This window comes from Bidens hawaiensis, unplaced genomic scaffold, assembly GCF_021521415.1.
Source record: "Bidens hawaiensis isolate Kalapana, Puna unplaced genomic scaffold, B.hawaiensis_p1.1 tig00006534_1, whole genome shotgun sequence".
Taxonomy (NCBI): Eukaryota; Viridiplantae; Streptophyta; class Magnoliopsida; order Asterales; family Asteraceae; genus Bidens; species Bidens hawaiensis.
In genome coordinates this window covers 1,435,565-1,453,832 of record NW_027491439.1, presented here as the reverse complement: position 1 = coordinate 1,453,832, position 18,268 = coordinate 1,435,565, and the positions used below count along the sequence as shown (strand labels likewise).

Genomic DNA, 18,268 nt, shown 5'->3' with positions numbered 1-18,268 from the left:
GGGGGTTCATGCATCAGTCTCTTTAAAAACTGTCACATGGCTTATGTATATTTGGTTGAGTGTTATGTGAAGGTAACTAGTTACTATTATTATTGCGTTGCTTTTTTACTAATAATTATACATTTTTTTAACTAATCTGTAGATTCAAGTTAAATGGAAGTTGAAAGGAGATCAAAGAATTCAATAAAAATGGACGAAGTGATCCAAAGAGTTGTAAAGAGGCCATAACCTTTTTGTTCTCGGTAGTAGTTTTTTTTATATACAACTTTAGACATATGTTAGTTTGTAGTGGATTTGTAATGACTTTTGTTATATGAGTTTAAATGATATGCTTTGTGATTGCATTTATGGGCGTTTTATTAAAACGTGTTTTGTGGCTTTTTTTTTTATGTATTTTTAAGCAGGAATAAATCTGGATTAATGTTTTTTCAAAATATATTATTAAAAGTTAAAAAATGCGTCGGAATTGCGTAGCCAAACAATTTGAAAAAGTGTCGGAATTGCGTCGGTAAACAACTTATATATGAGTCAGAAATGTGTCGGAAAACAGATTTTAGATGTGTCGGAATTGCGTCGGAATACAATTTAAATACGTGTAAGAGTTGTGTCGCGAAACTAAAAAATAATACGGTATTTATACATATACGGTATTATTAATACCATAATTATAATTATTAAAAGTTGTTAAAATGAGTCGGAAAAGTGTCAGAAATCTGCGACGGAATTGTGTCGGAATTGTGTCAGAATTGTGTCACAAACGAATTTCCGACGAGGGTTTTTATGACACGGAAATTGCGTCAGAATTGCGTAGCAATCGGTCGTTTGTGACACATTTCCGACACAATTTGGTGTCACAACACTCAGTTTTCTAGTAGTGATTACGGTATCATACCGAACCGGTACCAAAAGACCAATTTCAAAAAACCCAAAATGTTGGTACCGAAAATGTCTAGTACGGTTTCTGGTACCATTTGCTTATCTGTTGTTTCATATCAGAGCAAGCAATTAAGTTTTTTTATTTAAATTACATGTACTTGTAAAATACAAAATAGTATACGATATGATCTCTACGAGCTTTAGTTTTTTTTATATATAGCAATTATATATATATAGTTACTACGCTAGAAGCCTGTGTATCACATGGATTTATTAAGAACAGTATCAAATAAACCTTAATTATCATTATTTAATTTATATATTAAATGATAGTAATGATATATGAATAAGAAAAAGAACGTCGAAACAAATCTATTTATTAAGTGAAGAAATAGAACTAATGAATTGGTGGTTTATTGGAAAAGGCAAGGCCTTTAAACACCTTGAGTTAGAAAGGTTTTAAAAGTATTGGGTACAAGTTCCACGCACGACAAAAGAAATTCAGCGCTCAAAAGAAGTGAAGAAACAAAAATGACACGACTCATGCAACAAATAGAGTAGTATAAATATTCAAAGGTTGATTCTTTGACTATCCGGGCCAATAGTCAGTCAATTCATGATGCATCTAACCATTATGACTAGTAGAGTAGTAGATGTTAATTTAAACTTGTATCACAAGTTCACAACTTTAAAGCTATAAAAGCCACCTCTTTCTTCCTTTCAGCCGCACACACCTTGAGCATTCATGAAGCCAAACTAACCACACATTTGTTCCTTGACACCATTACTTATCCTAAATGTCAAGTTTATGGCAACCCATCATACTTACTAACACGAGAGCTCTATATATAATTAAGGGTGAGTTAGAAGCTTGATTACTGAACACTAACTAAAACTAACAAATAAACAAAAATAACCAAACCATTTAAAAAGTAATATTAACCCTAGTCTCCACCATGAATCTGTTTCCACATTTTCATTGGCCACACTTCACATTCTCTCTAAATTAAAGTATCTACTCTCGCATCTTTCACAATATACTTGTAAATATCCGACAGCACCAAAGACTTTAATCTATACGATATGTATTACATTTGTTAACATTACTCATCTAATTTCATTTTATTAATGTTATATTATTTATTTATTAATTTCCTTTAGCTCATAATTATTTTATTTGATGAAAAGTCCACTTTGTTGCATAGTTGTTTATGAGGCCCAAATCACTAAAGCCCAACGGATAATCAAATTTTTGAAACCACGTTATTTAAGAAGCCAATATTAATCAAAACAAACCATAGAATATAGAACCGAATTAGGGTTTCCTTCGTACGTTTTTTACAAGCACACTGCACCCTATGATCATCTTCTCCTCATTCCATTACCATTGATTAAAACAACATCGAAATAGTTATGGCAAACGTAGGTGATGACATTCTACACAACATCCTTGCTCGGCTTCCCGGAAAGCCTTTACTACGGTTCCGGTGTGTGTCAAAGCATTGGAATGGTCTAATTTCAAATCCTTACTTTATGAAGTCGAGATCACGTCGAATGATGCTTTTGCCATTCACCCGGCCTCTCGTGGCTATAGATGTCAACGACGCTCAACATATGGTTAGATTACTTCCTTCTCCTTTAGACGACGAGGATGAATGCACAAAAGTTTCCATTGTTGGAACATTAAACGGCATTGTGCTTTTGGTTCTTACTAATCGTAAGTCCTCACGTTGTAAGTTGATCCTATACAATCCCTTTACTTGTGAATCGAAGATAGCTTTGGTAATAGGTCCACCTTTACCTTCCCGCCCCGATGTGTTTGGATTTGGCTATGGGGCGACCAAAGATGACCTAAAGATTGTTGGATTTCGAATATGTCGTGACGTTCCAGATGACCTAATGTATACATGCAGTGTCTTTGATCTTAAAACTAGTTCGTGGTGCGCACAATCACAATATCTTACAACAAAATTTTACTTTCACGGTGATGCTGGTACGTTTCTGAATGGTGTTTTGCATTGGGTAACCAAACCATCCAATTGGATACCATTCCGTGGTGTATCGCTCAATTTCGAGATCTTGACCCTCAATGTTAAGGAGATGGTATTTTCAAACATAAAACTACCCGATGGACTCAAATACATGGAGGGGGATCATTTGGGATCCATTGGCGGATGCCTTTGTTTGATTAACTATGTTGATCACCTTAGATTCGATGTGTGGTTGATGAAAGAGTGCTCGTGGACGAAAGCGCATTCATTCAAATTACCTTTTCAGATAAAACATTTTTCTTACCCCGTTTGTATTTTGGGTAATGGAAAGCTTATTTTTAAAAACACCTCATTCCAATATGTTATTTGCGACATATTTAAAGATTCATATACCACGCTCGACGACTTGCCAATTCTTGGTGATGTTAAGGGGATAAACTTGCAATCCTATTCCAACATGGTAAACAAGATTTATCACATCAATGATATACGCTCCATCGAGTACGTGGAAAGTTTGGTTTCACCTTCTGATTGTTCTGGTATGTGTTTTATCTAGCATTTGTACATTTTGAAACTGGTTGTGAGCGTATTGTTGGTCAACCTGTAACCGAATCCGAACTATACATAAAACCAAAAGCAATAATTAAGTTCGATCTTATGACACTTAGTTCAATCTTAGGATTTATTTCAGTTCATTTATATCTTTTTTGAACGTGTGAATATGATATGTCCTTTTTTTTATTGATATCATGAATCTTGATATGATCATAGATTATGTTTCTTGAATGATATTTAAACTTTGGTCTCATGAATGATGTGATGAAATAATTGTTTGCTTTAATATCTGCTTTACATGTTTACTTGCAAATGAGTGACATGCTTAAGAGATTGCATGTTTACGAGCATTGTGAGTTTTACTAGTTTTGTAATACTTTACAATCTTGGAATGAAAGATCACAGAAATGTCTTGTTCATCAGATGATCAAAAACAATATTAATGATCATATCAACTGTTTAACCAGGTCATCTCAAAAACATAAAGAAGCTACTGTTTGATCATGTTTCTGAAACATATCTAATAACACTTTTCTTTTTTATGCATGATTAAACATTTACATGGGTCACTTATTTATAAGACTAGAGAAACATCAAAGTGTATAATATTGCTAAAACTAGAACTTGGTTAGTTAAATGAAATGTAAATAAATATGAGAAGCAAAATAAGTGATGCGAAAAGTTATTACAAAGTCAGGTTTTCGATAAAACCCTCCCATAAAAGTATTTTAACAATATATGCAAATATGGAGCCGCCCCAATTGAGGGATCATGATGGGGGCAGGTTCCGGGATTGGGATCATCAAAACACCAAACCATCCAATGTAAAGACGGTTTTCGGTGCACTCATGCAAGTGCCTTTACATGTGTTTTAAGAGAATTTGCACAGTTGGGCGCTTTAACCATTAACTGTTTTTCTGTTTGTTTTTTCTGCTCTTCGCATCAATGGTATTTTCAGTTAGCCAGTAATACTTTTATATAATTAAATACTAGCGTGGCATGTTATAAAAGCCAATTCTTTGTTCCCGTATGTCACGTTTAGCAGCACCCTTTTAAAGACACCCAAATATGACGTGTTAGATATTTTAAGATCGTATCTACTCAGTTGTGTTTAGTTGTGGGTGGGACTTTCAATCGGTTGTGTCGAAGCATCTACCCAAATCTGTTTTTAGTCTGTGGGTTTCTAGCAATTGTTGTTTATATTTAGATGGTAGTTTAACGATTAACCAAGATTGTAACTTCTTGGGTCCTACTGATTGAGAGCTTCGAGTTGATAGGTCCATGAACAAACAAAACCATTTACCCTAATCTATATGCGAGAAACTGTGGTTGATCCTCAAAAGCAACTGAGAACGCCACACGGAAGCACATTTGACAACTTCGTGAGACCAACCACGCATTTCAACATGAGTGTTTTGATTTTGTATAATGTTTTATCAGTTTTAATTCATGAGCTTTATTTCGAATGTTCAACCTGCGAGTGTGTGCGGCATGCTCAGATCCTTGAGAACCAACCATTTTGTCTCACTTTTATTATATTTTATCGTGGGCTACCGATTTAGTTCATCATTAACGGAGTGACCCGAACTCTCAACCAACAGGTTATGAGAAATGCACCCATATAATTAATAATATTCTTATGAACAAAAAAAAAGTTATTTGAAAATGCTATATAGTTTTAGAAAAATGTTTACACAATACAAGTTTGAAATCTTTTATTATCGTATCTTCAAGTACTTGCTTAGTTTTAAAACCTTGATATTAGAATGTTGTAACACTTTAAGATCTCAATAAGATAGAGAAACAAATTGTCATTACATATAAATATAAATCATGTTAGTTATTTTATAAAGAAGAGCCCATAGCTTGTGCTTTTACACGTGAAAACCGTTACTAAAATGAAGTAACACTTCTTTATGGTATTTCTGGGTGTGTCAAGTCTAAAGCGTCAAAATCATTATTTATGGATGGTTCTCAGATAAATTCACTTGGTTATTGAGTGTGGTTTCAGATGTTATTAAAAACAACGTACATGAAGAAGCAAATGGGCAAGCGACATACCTATTTACCAATTACCAAATGGGTGGGTTTGATGGATCTTGACTCAACCTAAGAATTACATAATCAAGCACTTACGATGATTAATCAATGATAATCGGCCGTTTTAACTTTTAAGAGTACAAATTGACTTCAAAATCCATTAAATCTCAAAAGATATTTTTATTCTTTTGTTTTTTACCTAGACCGACAATGAAAGTAACACCACTTATTGATCAAACATATACCTGATTAAACAACATAAATTTGTTGAGATTTAATAGCGTTAACCAACACAATTAAAGGCATGCATACTAAAGCCGCTTTCAATTAATTAGTCCCCTTTCAGACAACTTTTATGGGCAATCATACTTTAAAATCTACCTTTTTTCAAACTATGTTCTACAAATAATATTATATATTTAGGTTATGCGTTATGGATCACTCTCCATCAATCATTTCGACGTTACCTTAGTTTTATCTCCATCATTCAACCTATATTATACTTCATTCTCCACCATTCCATTTATATAAAAAAAATCACATTTATAATTTTATATTAATGTTTTGAAACAGTAAGGTAGCAAAAATATTAAAGCAATTCTTGTCTTATGTTTCTTAATTTTTGATTAATTTACTTAGTTTACACAAGTAATTGTTACAAATTAGACTACAACAAATTAGATCTATGAGTAAATACGTTAGCATATATGGTTTTACAGATCGGAAGCGTTTATGTTATTCAATACTGTTAAAATCAATTTTATTAGTTATACTCGGTGCGTGACTTTCAATGTATTGTATTATTATACGCTGAAGATGTGGTTAAGATATATAGCATAGGGTTATCACACGTTAAATCTGTTATGCAATTACTTAATACGTTTACAACTTCGTTCTATTTTGTTGTTTTTTCATTGTCAAACTATTGATTTCTATGGGTGTTATGGTACGTTGTTCAAATGACTGTTTTTGTCTTCAGTTCATTAAATTAAGATACTCGAATATACATATATAAAACTATTTTATATATGCATAGATGATTTGTTTCTTTAAACATATATAGAGGATTATTTTTTGGAAATGTAAGCACACATATTATATATAAAATTTTTTTCAAAAACTACATTATATAATATATTAACTAAATTTTTATTAGGGAAAAAGGCTTGTCATAAAATGGGCTGGAAGGAAAGATAAGCACAGGTTGTTATCCAGGTCCAACAGTCTTCTTCCACCTAATACTTTTAAAATAAGAATAGCTTCTTTTCTTTTTCTTTTTTTTTCAACAACCAGTGATATTTTTTTTATACACCTATGTTAACCATATATGTAGTGACAATGGTATTTATAACTTTTTAGTTAAATATTATATTTTTACACTATACCAAGCCAGTGATTGTAATATAGAAAAGTACTATGATAAAATCATCAGTTTATTATTTGTTGTAAACAATATGTAAACTTAAATACTATCATTCACCTATAATGCTTATTTTTACATTGCGTAACTTTTTCTAAAATTATGATATAATACCCTTATATAAATCTTACATCGGTTGTGAACACAAAAGATAATTATCTCATAAAAACTCTTAACGTTAACGTGCAACTGGCCTTTTTTAAGCTTCCGGTAAGTTATTGTTTGAAAAAAATTATATGTAGGATCGGATATTTGCACATGATGAATTATCCTATAGAACTCCTCTAAATATCGGTATCGATTACTTATTTTATTATTTTTTTATTTTTTTATTTGACACTTATGTTTGCATAGTTCTTGTCACCAGTACAGTTGTCCTAGCAATATTAGGTAAACAATAAAATAAGTTTGTATCTTAGCTTATTTAATTTTAAACATAAAATATTACACTACATAAACGGTGGGTCCTGAGAGCATTAAGGAGAAAAAATAACTGCAAATTTCATGATGTGGCGCTGTCACCTCCCCACGATTACATGATTTCTTTTCTTGAATTTACAATTTAATTAAATTCAGAGTCAGATCTAAACTAAGTAAATTTCAGTAAGAAAAGATTTCATTGACATCTCTACATTCTCACATAAACTTAGGCCAAGTTTATAGGAAAACAAATGTCTATTTTTTTTATTAACCCCTATATAATTTGAGTCATGTCTGTTAGACCCATATAAAATAAAACTTTTACGCTTGTATAAAGGCCACGTTTATTGGAAAACAAATGTCTAGTTTTATTATTGACCTCTATATGGTTTGAAGCCGATTTTGAAGTCTTTCGTTTCTTTCATGGATGGTCTTAGGCAAAATGGTATTAGATTGTGTGTACTGGCCTGGCACTGGCACCACTCAAGTCAGTCAAAAGAGACGGCAAACACCACTCCAAAGGGATGTGCAAGGGTAAACACGTGAGTAGCAAAAGAGTGAAGATAAATGTGTGGATCATGTGTCAGCCCAAAACGCCAATGAAAACCATCCATTTGGAGGAGGCGCCAAACAACTTAATGGTTTTAACACGTTATGATTTTCTATAGCGCAAATCATACGAGAACAAACTTACAACTTAATGGCCATTGTGCTATGAATTAAATGAATGACAAGTGACACGATACTCATCTATCAATAGAACTACATATCATGTTTTAAACCATCTTAAAATGCAGAGTAAACCCAAAAACATGTAACTATATAAAAGCGGCTTTCAATTAATTAATCCCCTTTCAAACACAACTTTTAGGGGCAATCATACTTTAAAATCTACTTTTTTCAAACTCCTTTTAACTAAATAATATTATATTCTTAGGCTATGTGTTATGAATCACTCTTTATAATTCTGTATTATTCGCCACGTCAATGTCGCCTTAGTTTTTTTCCCATCATTCAACCTCACCATTCAACCTATATTATACCTTATTCTTTATCATTCCATTTATAACAAAAAAATCACCATTTGTCATTTTATATTTATCATAATATTTTGGAATGGTAAGGTAGCCAAAAAAAAAAAGTAAAGCGAATTCTTAGTCATATGTCTGTTAATTTCCAAGTAATTTACTTAGTTTACACAAATATTTGTTGCCTCAAATTAGACTACAACAAATAAGGTCAATGAGTAAATAGATACGTTAGCATATGTGGGTTTATAGATCGAAAGTGCTTATGTTATCAAAAACTAAAAATCAATTTTATTCATTATACTCGGTGTCTGACTTTCTTTGTTTTGTATTATTGCATGCTGAAGACGTGATTGAGCTATGCTATATGGGTTATCATAAGTTAAATGTGTTATGCAATTGCTTAATACGTTTACAACAACTTCATTCTAATTTTTATGTTTTTAACTGTCAACCTATTGATTTCTCTAGATTCTATGTTACGTTGTTCAAATGACTGCTTTAGTTTTCCGTTCATTAAATTAAGATACTAAGCAACATATAGATATAATAGTAGTTTATATATGCATAGATGATTTGTTTTTTTAAGAATATATATAGGAATATTTTTTGGAAAATACAAACACAAATTATATGTAATTTTTTTTTGTAAAACTACATTATATAATATATATTAACTAAATTTTTATTAGGGTGGAAGGAAAGAAAAGCACAGGTTGTTATCTAGATCCAACAGTCTTCTTCCACCTAATACTTTTAAAATAAGAATAGCCTCTTTTTTTAACCACTAATTTCTTTTTTATACACCTATTTTAATATCTTTACAACTATACCAAGTTAGGGATTGTAATATAGGAAAGTACTATGCTAAAATCATCAATTTATTATTTGTTGTAAACAATATGTAAACTTAAATACCAGGAAAATTCCTAAAACAATGTCCTCAAATTTTAAAATTTCAAAAATGTATTCCTTTAACTCATCTCCGACGATGCATTAGAAAGTCTAGTCTATCTTTAACACATCGTCAAAGATGTGTTAGACTTCCTAATGCATCGTCATAGATGAGTTAGACTTCCCAACACATCGTCAAAGATGCATTAAACTTCTTAACGTATCGTCAACGACGTGTTAGCCTCTTGGTTATTATTTTTAATATTATATTAATATAACTATTTATACCTATATTTTTTTATAACTTTTAATATATAAAGTTTATATTATTTCGAATATACCAATAAAGCATGCTTATTTTTATCTACGGACCGACATAAATTTACTTAAACCCGAGTCATGTCAAATTAATATCGAAATATTCAATAAAATTTGACCCGGGCGGTTTTAAATAAAATTTATGCCAACATATAGATAAAAATAAGTATTTTTTATCGGTATATTCGAAATGATATAAAACTTTATATAGTAAAAGTCATAAAATCACAAAAACAAGTAGAATTAGTTATATTAATATGATATTAAAAAAAGCAAACAAGAGGCTAATACGTCGTTGACGATGCGTTAAGAAGTCTAACACATCTTTGCCGATGTGTTAGGAAATCTAACTCATCTCCGACGATGCGTTAGGAAGTCTAACACGTCTTTGACGATGTGTTAAAGATAGACTTCTTAACGCATCGTCAAAGATGAGTTAGAGGGGGGTATTTTTGGAATTCTAAACTTTGGATGATATTTTTGGAATCTCTTCCCAAACTAAGTATATTTTAAGAATTTTCCCTAAATACTATCATTTACCTATAATGCTTCTATTTACATTGCGCAACTTTTTTAAAAATCATGATGCAAAACCCTTACATAAATCTTATATTGGTTGTGAACGATAGATAATTATCTTATAAAAACTGACTAGCGTTAAATAACAACCAACTAGCCTTTTTTACCTTCCGGTAAGTTCTTGTTTGTAACAAAACTATGTAGGATTGGATATTTACACATGATGAATTATCCTTTAGACCTCCTCTAGCCTTTTTTAACTTCCAGTATCGGTATCGGTATCGGTATCGGTATCGAGTATCCTTCTTCTATCTTATTTTTTTATTTTTTTTATCTGACACTTATGTTTGCATAGTTCTTGTCACCAGTACAGTTGTACTAGCAATATTAGGTAAATAATAAAATAAGTTAGTATCGTAGCTTATTTAATTTTAAAATATAAAAGATTACACTAAATAAACGGTGGGACTTGAGAGCTACAAAAATAACTGCAAATATCATGATTAGGCGATGTCACCTCCCCACGATTAGATGATCTTATTTCTTGAATTTATAATTTAATTAAATTCAGGATAGATCTAAGTTGCGTAACTTTCAGTGAGAAAAGACTTCACTGACATCTCTACATTCTCACATATATTTAGGCCAAGTTTATAGGAAAACAGATGTATATTTTCTTTATTAACCCTTATATAATTTGAGTTATGTCTCTTAGACTCATATAAAATAAAATTTTTACGCTTATATTTAAGCCACGTTTATTGAAAAACAAATGTCTAGCCTTATTATTGACCTCTATATGGTTTGGAGCCGATTTTGAAGTCTTGCGTTTCTTTCATGGATGGTCTTAGACAAAATGGTATTAGATTGTGTGTACTGGCATGGCACCATCCAAGTTAGCCTAAAGGGACGCCAAACACCACTCCAAAGGGGTGCGTAAGGCAAACACGTGAGTAGCAAAAGAGTGTAAATGAGTGTGGGCCATGTGTCAGCCCAAAAGGCGAATGAAAACACTCCATTTGGAGGGCGGCAAACAACGTAATGGTCTTAGCACGTAATGATTTTCTATCGTGCAAATCATGCGAGAATAAACTTGAAACTCAATGGCCATTGTGCTATGAATTTGATGAGTGACAAGTGATACTATGCTCATGTATCTTTAGAACTAAATATATACATGTTTTAAACCATCTTAAAATGCAGAGTAAACCCAAAAACATGTAACTATATAAAAAAAATATCTCATTATCAAACAAGTAATACTAAATTCATGTCACAACTAGCAAATAAACCAAAGAAATAATAAAATAGAAGTAATATGCACACCGGCCATCAATAATGTATTTTTATATAAAAAGAAAGATGATAAACACTTAAATGTATGAAGACAAATTACCAAACTTAAAGCACTAAAATGCACATTCATTCACTAAGCAAGCAACTTGCCAAAATCCATCATTCAAATTTCAAAATATCAAAATAACAACTAAAATAAGATCTGATTATACCAATTTATAACATGCATATATGATGATAATAATATCCTGCTAATAAGTTAGCATGTCAAGTCATTAGACGATAAATTCGACGACGGTATGTTGTTTCATACCATATAATCACCTACCTCTCAAGTACAAAATTTTATGTAATTAAACACTAAATTCAACCAAAAACAATTGGCTATATTTGTACTTTAGGAGTCACCACCCCAAGTTCAATAGATTCCTTGATACGACTTTCAAGAGTCCCAGTTCCTTTTTCCTCAGCGTCAAAACTAGCATGGACGCTATAAACAAGATAAACCACCACCGCTACAGCCGAAAAGAAGCCAAACCGCGCATAAGAAGGACCATCTAGATTTCCCATTAAGAATATGTTCAGAAAGATTGAAACACATGGTATCCATGGCATCAATGGCACCCCCCAAAACTCGGGTTTTCTTGCTTCAGGGACTGCATAATTAAACACAACCGCCAATCCATTGACAACCAATAAGCAGGCCGCGAGCACAGCGAACTTGGGCTTGCCAGGTGGCACCAGCCACCATAGTAATGTGAACATGACCGAAGTGCACGAGAAGCAAATCAAGAAGGACAGTGTGGGCCATGGGCTCCTGGTCTCGACTGATACATAACGTCTGTAGATGACAGCATTTGCAACCATATAGAAGACAAATAATGTACCGATTGAGACAAGGTTGAGGAGGACGTCTAGCTCGGTGAAAAGTGCAATCGCCGCGGTGAAAATCCCTGTTAGTTAATTAATTATGTCATAAACAAGTTGAATACTTTTAGAAAACATAATAAGATTCATAGTCAAAGTAAAGTCAGCCTATTTTTACCACTTAGATTCTATTTAATCATATAATCCCATTAATGATTTTAAAAACCACAACATGTTGGAGATTGGTCTTCCAATACAGGAATAATATAATATTTTTTCTGCAAAAAAGACTCACATGATTTTGCACACAAACACCACTTTAGAATAGAACATGGTTCTATGGGTAAAAAGCTTTTATATGCCTAAATCAATGATGATCAGCTTTCCCTTTCAAGGACTTTCAAATGTTTATGAGTTTATCCACAAATTCACTATTACTAATAATTAATTAAAAAAGTACCACGTTAACAACAAAATTACAGGTACAACACCAAGTACTAATCGATAAACTTTTAATATAAATATAATATAAAATTACCAAGAAAAGCGGATGCATTGACTGGTGTTGATGTTTTTGGATGGACCTTAGCAAACCAAGCTGGGACAATGTTGGACCGCCCAATCACACACAAGTATCGAGCCTGCCCCAACATTGCTACCAACAACGATGTTAGGATTCCAAAGCTGGCCCCCACCCCTATCACATTCGACACCCAATTCCATCTATTTGACTTCCCTACAAATGCACCTGAAAACGGTGCTTCAGGGTTTATCTGCAAAAAAAAAAACAACACATGGTGCACTTGTGAAATCCCGTTGTGATCGAGCACTTTCATAAATTATAACGGTTCTAGCTTTTGAATTTCCTTTTGGGTCTCGAATCTATTTATGCATTGGTTGAAGTTCATTTGATTACGTCACAAATTCAGTTGACTCAAATTGTCATAAACTGATAAGGCGTCAACTGAATCAGACAAAAATTATGTATAAAAGATGCATGTCAAACATTTAGTGAAAAAAACGTTTACAAGAACAATTTAAAACATTTGTTTTCAAAGAAATGCGTTTAATTTTTTATAAATTATTCAAAAAGTTATAAACGAGAAAAAAGTGACCATGAGTCAACTTGGCCTATTTTTTATATGCAATAAATATTTTTAAATGAGGACTGATACATAAATATTTACATCAATTTGAATGACTTGTAATTACACATTTTATAAATTAAAAGAAAAAACAAGCACTCAACTCAACAAATGTGACTTCACACTTCACATAAACAAAAACTTTAAGTTACAAAATAATTTTCTGTTCTAAAATTCTGCGCCAGCAGTTACAATATTTTAAAAATATTTATTGTTATTAATTAGTAAGATACCTAAAATATGTATTTCAAAACTTAGCTTTTTTTTTTTGAACGGCGACTTACGACAACCCACAACCGGTCAAGATGTGTTGTCTGAGCCGGACCCACATCTTGAACTCCGTATGGTGACGAAGCCACACCCCCAACCAGAGAAACCCGTCTCCTTAGCCAGCCAATGGCACCACAGCCTCGACAGTCGGTAAAACCGGGTCGGAATCAAGAATCGAACCTGGAACACTCAGGTCTTCTATCCTCTTCCTGACCATTGGGGCAAGCTCCTCTGGTTATTTCAAAACTTAGCTAGCACTTATAAATAACCATTTACTTCTTAACACAATAAAAAATTAATATATATGTATATTCATCCAAAAGCTTAGTTGTCATGCAACAAATACCACGAGCTAGACCAACAAGATGACAACATTCTTATTTTATTATTTACTATTTATACAAAAATGCTTTAATACGTGTTACATGCAAACCAAGCGGTGGTAAATTGATCATCACACACAAGCAAACACACAAATTCAATGAATCTATTTTTTGAAATGTAAATTATTAATTCACCATTAATTGCAAATTAAATACATACCATATCATAAGGAAGAAGCATTGACATTGAAGTGGCCATCAAACAATAGAGAACGGTAACAATGATCACAGATCCGGTAACCCCAATCGGAATATCCAAAACCGGGTTTTTAACCTCCTCCGCCAGCGTCGAAACCGCGTCGTACCCAATGTAACTCAAGTAAACCAGAGTAGCACCATTGAACACACCCGCAGCTCCGAACGGGAAAAACCCGCTCGGATGGGTCGGGTCAGCTGGTTTCGTGAAATTCTTAGAATCACCTCGCGTAAACCCCATTATAATCACAAACATTATGAACAAAATGTGAAGTCCCGTTAATAACATGTTCAGTACAGAGCTTTCTCTCGTGCTGCAATTAAATTAAATTACATTTGTTATTACACATATGACAAGTCAAAAGTTGGAATTAAAAGCGATTAAACACCTCATACCTGTAACAGATTATGAGGGTGAGGATGATAATAACAACCACGGCAATGAAATCAATTTCATTGAAGCCTTTTGGCATAGAGGCTATTGTTATTCTCCATGCAGAAACGCCAATGGCGGTACCGAGATACGTCGTTAAGCTTCTCGCAACGGCCGCGTTGGAAAACACGTAATCCATTATCAGATTCGCTCCGGTTATAAACGCCATGAACTCGCCTGGAACAAACTGACATGAATGCAACATAAACCAATACAAATACGAAAAAACCGAAAATAAAACAAATTAACAAACCGAAAGTGACTCTGATGTAACTGAAAGCACCGCCAGCAACAGGCATGTGCACAGCAAACTCGGTGTAACAGAAAGCCGATAACAAGGCGCAAAATCCGGCAATGGCGTACGATAGCACGACGGCGGGGCCCGCCTTGTCGTGGGTGGCTTTTCCGGTGGTGACAAACACACCGGCGCCGACCATGCCACCGACGCCGAAACAGATTAAATCGTACCAACGGAGAGTTTTACGCATGGTTCCGCCGTAACGGAGCCGGACGCGGCTCGTTTCGTCGAAAGTTGTGGACACTGAGCCGGCCCGGACGAGCCGGCTCGGAGTGTCACGGAGTGCATTGAGGTAGGATTTTAAGCTTGAGAAAGAAGAGTGATGGTTCATTTCTAACTCTCTCATTACCCTCTCTATATATGTATTATTCTTATATATATGTGGTTAACTTAGAAGAGAACGAAATGTTATTATTTATACAAAGAAAGCTACATAGTGACATTCATCATCATCATCATCATCATCATCATCATCATCATCGTACTCAGTATAACCCACCAATAGCAATGCTATGGTAAGGTCTGAGGAGGGTAAGATGTAGACAGCCTTACCTCTATCCCATAGGGATAGAGAGGCTGCTTCCGGTGAGACCCCGGCTCGATAGTAGTTTTGCATCAAGCCTTGGACATAAGGCACATAGCACTCAATCATCAGGGACACCGGCTGATTGGTGCATATGCCCTTGTCTTTCGGCTATCAACGCCACCACATGATGCCTGATTAACCTTCCGCCACCTTTAACGTTATTTTCACGATATTGGTAAAATAACGTCAAAATTAGTGCAATTTTACTTTTGCCCACCAGAGGGTTCACACATATATACTTTATATGCGCGCACCGCAAGCAGGGCGTAAAACGGATTATTTAAACATTGGGCGGAAGTGTTAAACCCAGTCCCCGTAAAATGGATTTACTATTGGATTCTTTATGTATGTTAGATTGTTAATCTACCTTTTTGGTTATTTTCAGCATTTTAAGTTGCTTTCTTAAGTTGATAATGATAATCCACCACTAATTACATTTGTGTTCAACTAATAAATGATTACACCAGCCACAATTGACTTCTCAAATGTCATTTGTAAAGATGTGGATGTAACATTTAATATAATTCGTTTAGTTTTTTAAATAAGGTTACCTTATAAAAAGAAAAGAACTAATAAATACGAGTTATAGTAATTAAGCACATACGTTGTTGAAGAGGTAGGTCCCAGCAGAGCCCAGTTGGACCCGCAAGACTCACCTTGAAGAGGGACGTATGCGCAAAGACCAACTGGTTCCGCAGGACCCACCATGCTCAGAGAGATGAAGACCTTACGCGCAGTACGCCAGCTGTTCCCGCAGGAAAAGCCTCCCAATGGTGAAGTACCCCGCCTGTTCCCGCAGCTGCGGATACAAGCCATCAGGGAAGGTTACCCGCACTAATAGTAAGGCTACACGCACAAGGCACTAACTCTCAATAATTCAGTAATGTCACCTGAAGAAGGAATGAGCAAAGCGGGAATACTCCCGCCCAAATGAGCCAGTCCGTACGCTTCTGGAGTATCTTTTGTACTATACCTGCCAAGGTATGGACAAAATAGACAAGATCTGACCAAAGCAGCCCATCACAGGGTGACAGCTCACTGACAACAGTACGAGGAGGAGCACGCTCTAGTACAAAATGTCACTATCAGCCGCTGCCTACTCACCAACCCTCATCGTGGCACGTACATAGCCTGCAGTTGGTGGAAAAGGAATAGTACACAGCCGGCTATGTCACTATCAGCCGCTGCCTATCCACCAACCACCAGCACGGCACGTGCGTAGCCCACAGTTGGTAGAAAAGGAATATTATACAGCTGGCTGTACCTGCTTGGAAACCTACCTTCGGCTATAAATACTCCAACACCTTGGAACGGTATCATCATCTTATACTATCACATATCATCTGATATTATCTTATCTACTCTAGCTATTTCTCTTAATATACACTTATATTCAGAGCAATCTAGTCTGATTCTCACGCCGGAGGGTGGTCACAAGGAGGTACCCCCCCCCCCCTTCTCAGTGACGAGCTCACGGTGTCTGTTTTGCAGGTCATCAGAAGAATAACCATCTTTGCCGGACTTAACCCTCGTGGGAAACATCTACTTAACCCTAAGATTATCCGTAATCTGCCGGGGTCACTTAGTGTTTCTTCAGTTGTATTACTTAAGTGTTTATGTGTTCGATCAGTAACAAAATATAACTTTAAGACTTAGAACCAGACAAAATAGTTATGATTGAGTAATATGTTTTCCTTATCCTTTGTAGAATTATTTTACAAGCATGTACTATAATCTTTATTTATTTATTATTTTATAATAATTGTAATACAATTGAGTGAAGTTACTATAATTAAAGTTTAGTAGAACCCATAACAAACAATTATAAAACTCAATGGGATAAACCTAAATTACTGCTAACTATCACTAAATAGTAAATAGAGAAGATAAGGATTTTATTTTATTTATTTATTTATTATTAAAAGCGTAGTAACTTGTAATAATTTCAAAGAACGAGGGGTAAAGTGAATATTCCGTTGTGTAAATCTGATAGCCCTCGTACTTGTTTAGTTGTTCACTTGTTTGCCTTCTCATTTCAAGTCAAACCTTATTTTATGAAAAATTATTTTGAATATTAGTATATATATTAAAAGGGTATTCAATCCTTTTCACATGATTACTGTTTAATTTACTATTTAAGTTTTTAATATTTTATTAATTATAATTCTAATAATTTTATAAATAAAAATGATGATATTTATTTTTTATTTTTGTTTTTTAATTCAACTAATTAAAATATTTAACAAACTATATTTTAAACACTAAGCTTAGAAAAGTATCGGTTTTACATGTTTTATTTTTGGTTAAACAATTTTTTTAAACTTTGTTTGTATATTTTTTATAGTTAGTCTTTACAATTACTGAAACTTTTTTCATAATTTAAAAATGTATAATTGTCGCATGGTTTTATATATTTGTTTCAACTTTGATACCTTGCATTTAAAATATTTTATGCCTTACTAATTTATGTTTACAAATTTGTGTTGGAACCGCTCATACTAATTGAATTTGTGTTGGTTCATAGTTGTAACGTGTCAGGTTTTTTAGTTCTACATAAGATAATTTCTTCGTGTCGACTTGCATCGAGTTTATGGTTTAACGTTTTTACTTATATTTTTTGTTCGATTTAACAGTCTCGTCGTGAAGTGCAAGGTCCTAAATTCTAGTTTTTTTAAGAAAAATGGACACAAATTTATTAATTCCACACACAATACGATTTGAACCTTCATCAATT

The 18,268-nt window shown here is 33.7% G+C and overlaps 2 protein-coding genes across 2 annotated transcripts; one reads left to right on the top strand and one right to left on the bottom strand.

The window, feature by feature from the left end:
* Nucleotides 1-1,924: 1,924 nt before the first annotated feature.
* LOC143632789 (F-box protein CPR1-like) lies at nt 1,925-3,649 on the top strand. The gene has a single exon (XM_077101214.1). It carries the CDS (start codon nt 2,290-2,292, stop codon nt 3,421-3,423), a length of 1,134 nt encoding a protein of 377 aa, XP_076957329.1. The 5' UTR covers nt 1,925-2,289; the 3' UTR covers nt 3,424-3,649.
* Nucleotides 3,650-11,601: 7,952 nt separating this feature from the next.
* On the bottom strand, nt 11,602-15,291 carry LOC143632788 (cationic amino acid transporter 6, chloroplastic-like). Its single transcript, XM_077101213.1, has 5 exons — nt 14,904-15,291; nt 14,614-14,827; nt 14,183-14,531; nt 12,763-12,997; nt 11,602-12,310 (listed from the first exon to the last, which is right to left on the bottom strand). The coding sequence occupies exons 1-5, from the start codon at nt 15,277-15,279 to the stop codon at nt 11,742-11,744; spliced, it is 1,743 nt and encodes a 580-aa protein (XP_076957328.1). The 5' UTR covers nt 15,280-15,291; the 3' UTR covers nt 11,602-11,741.
* Between the last annotated feature and the right edge of the window lie 2,977 nt (nt 15,292-18,268).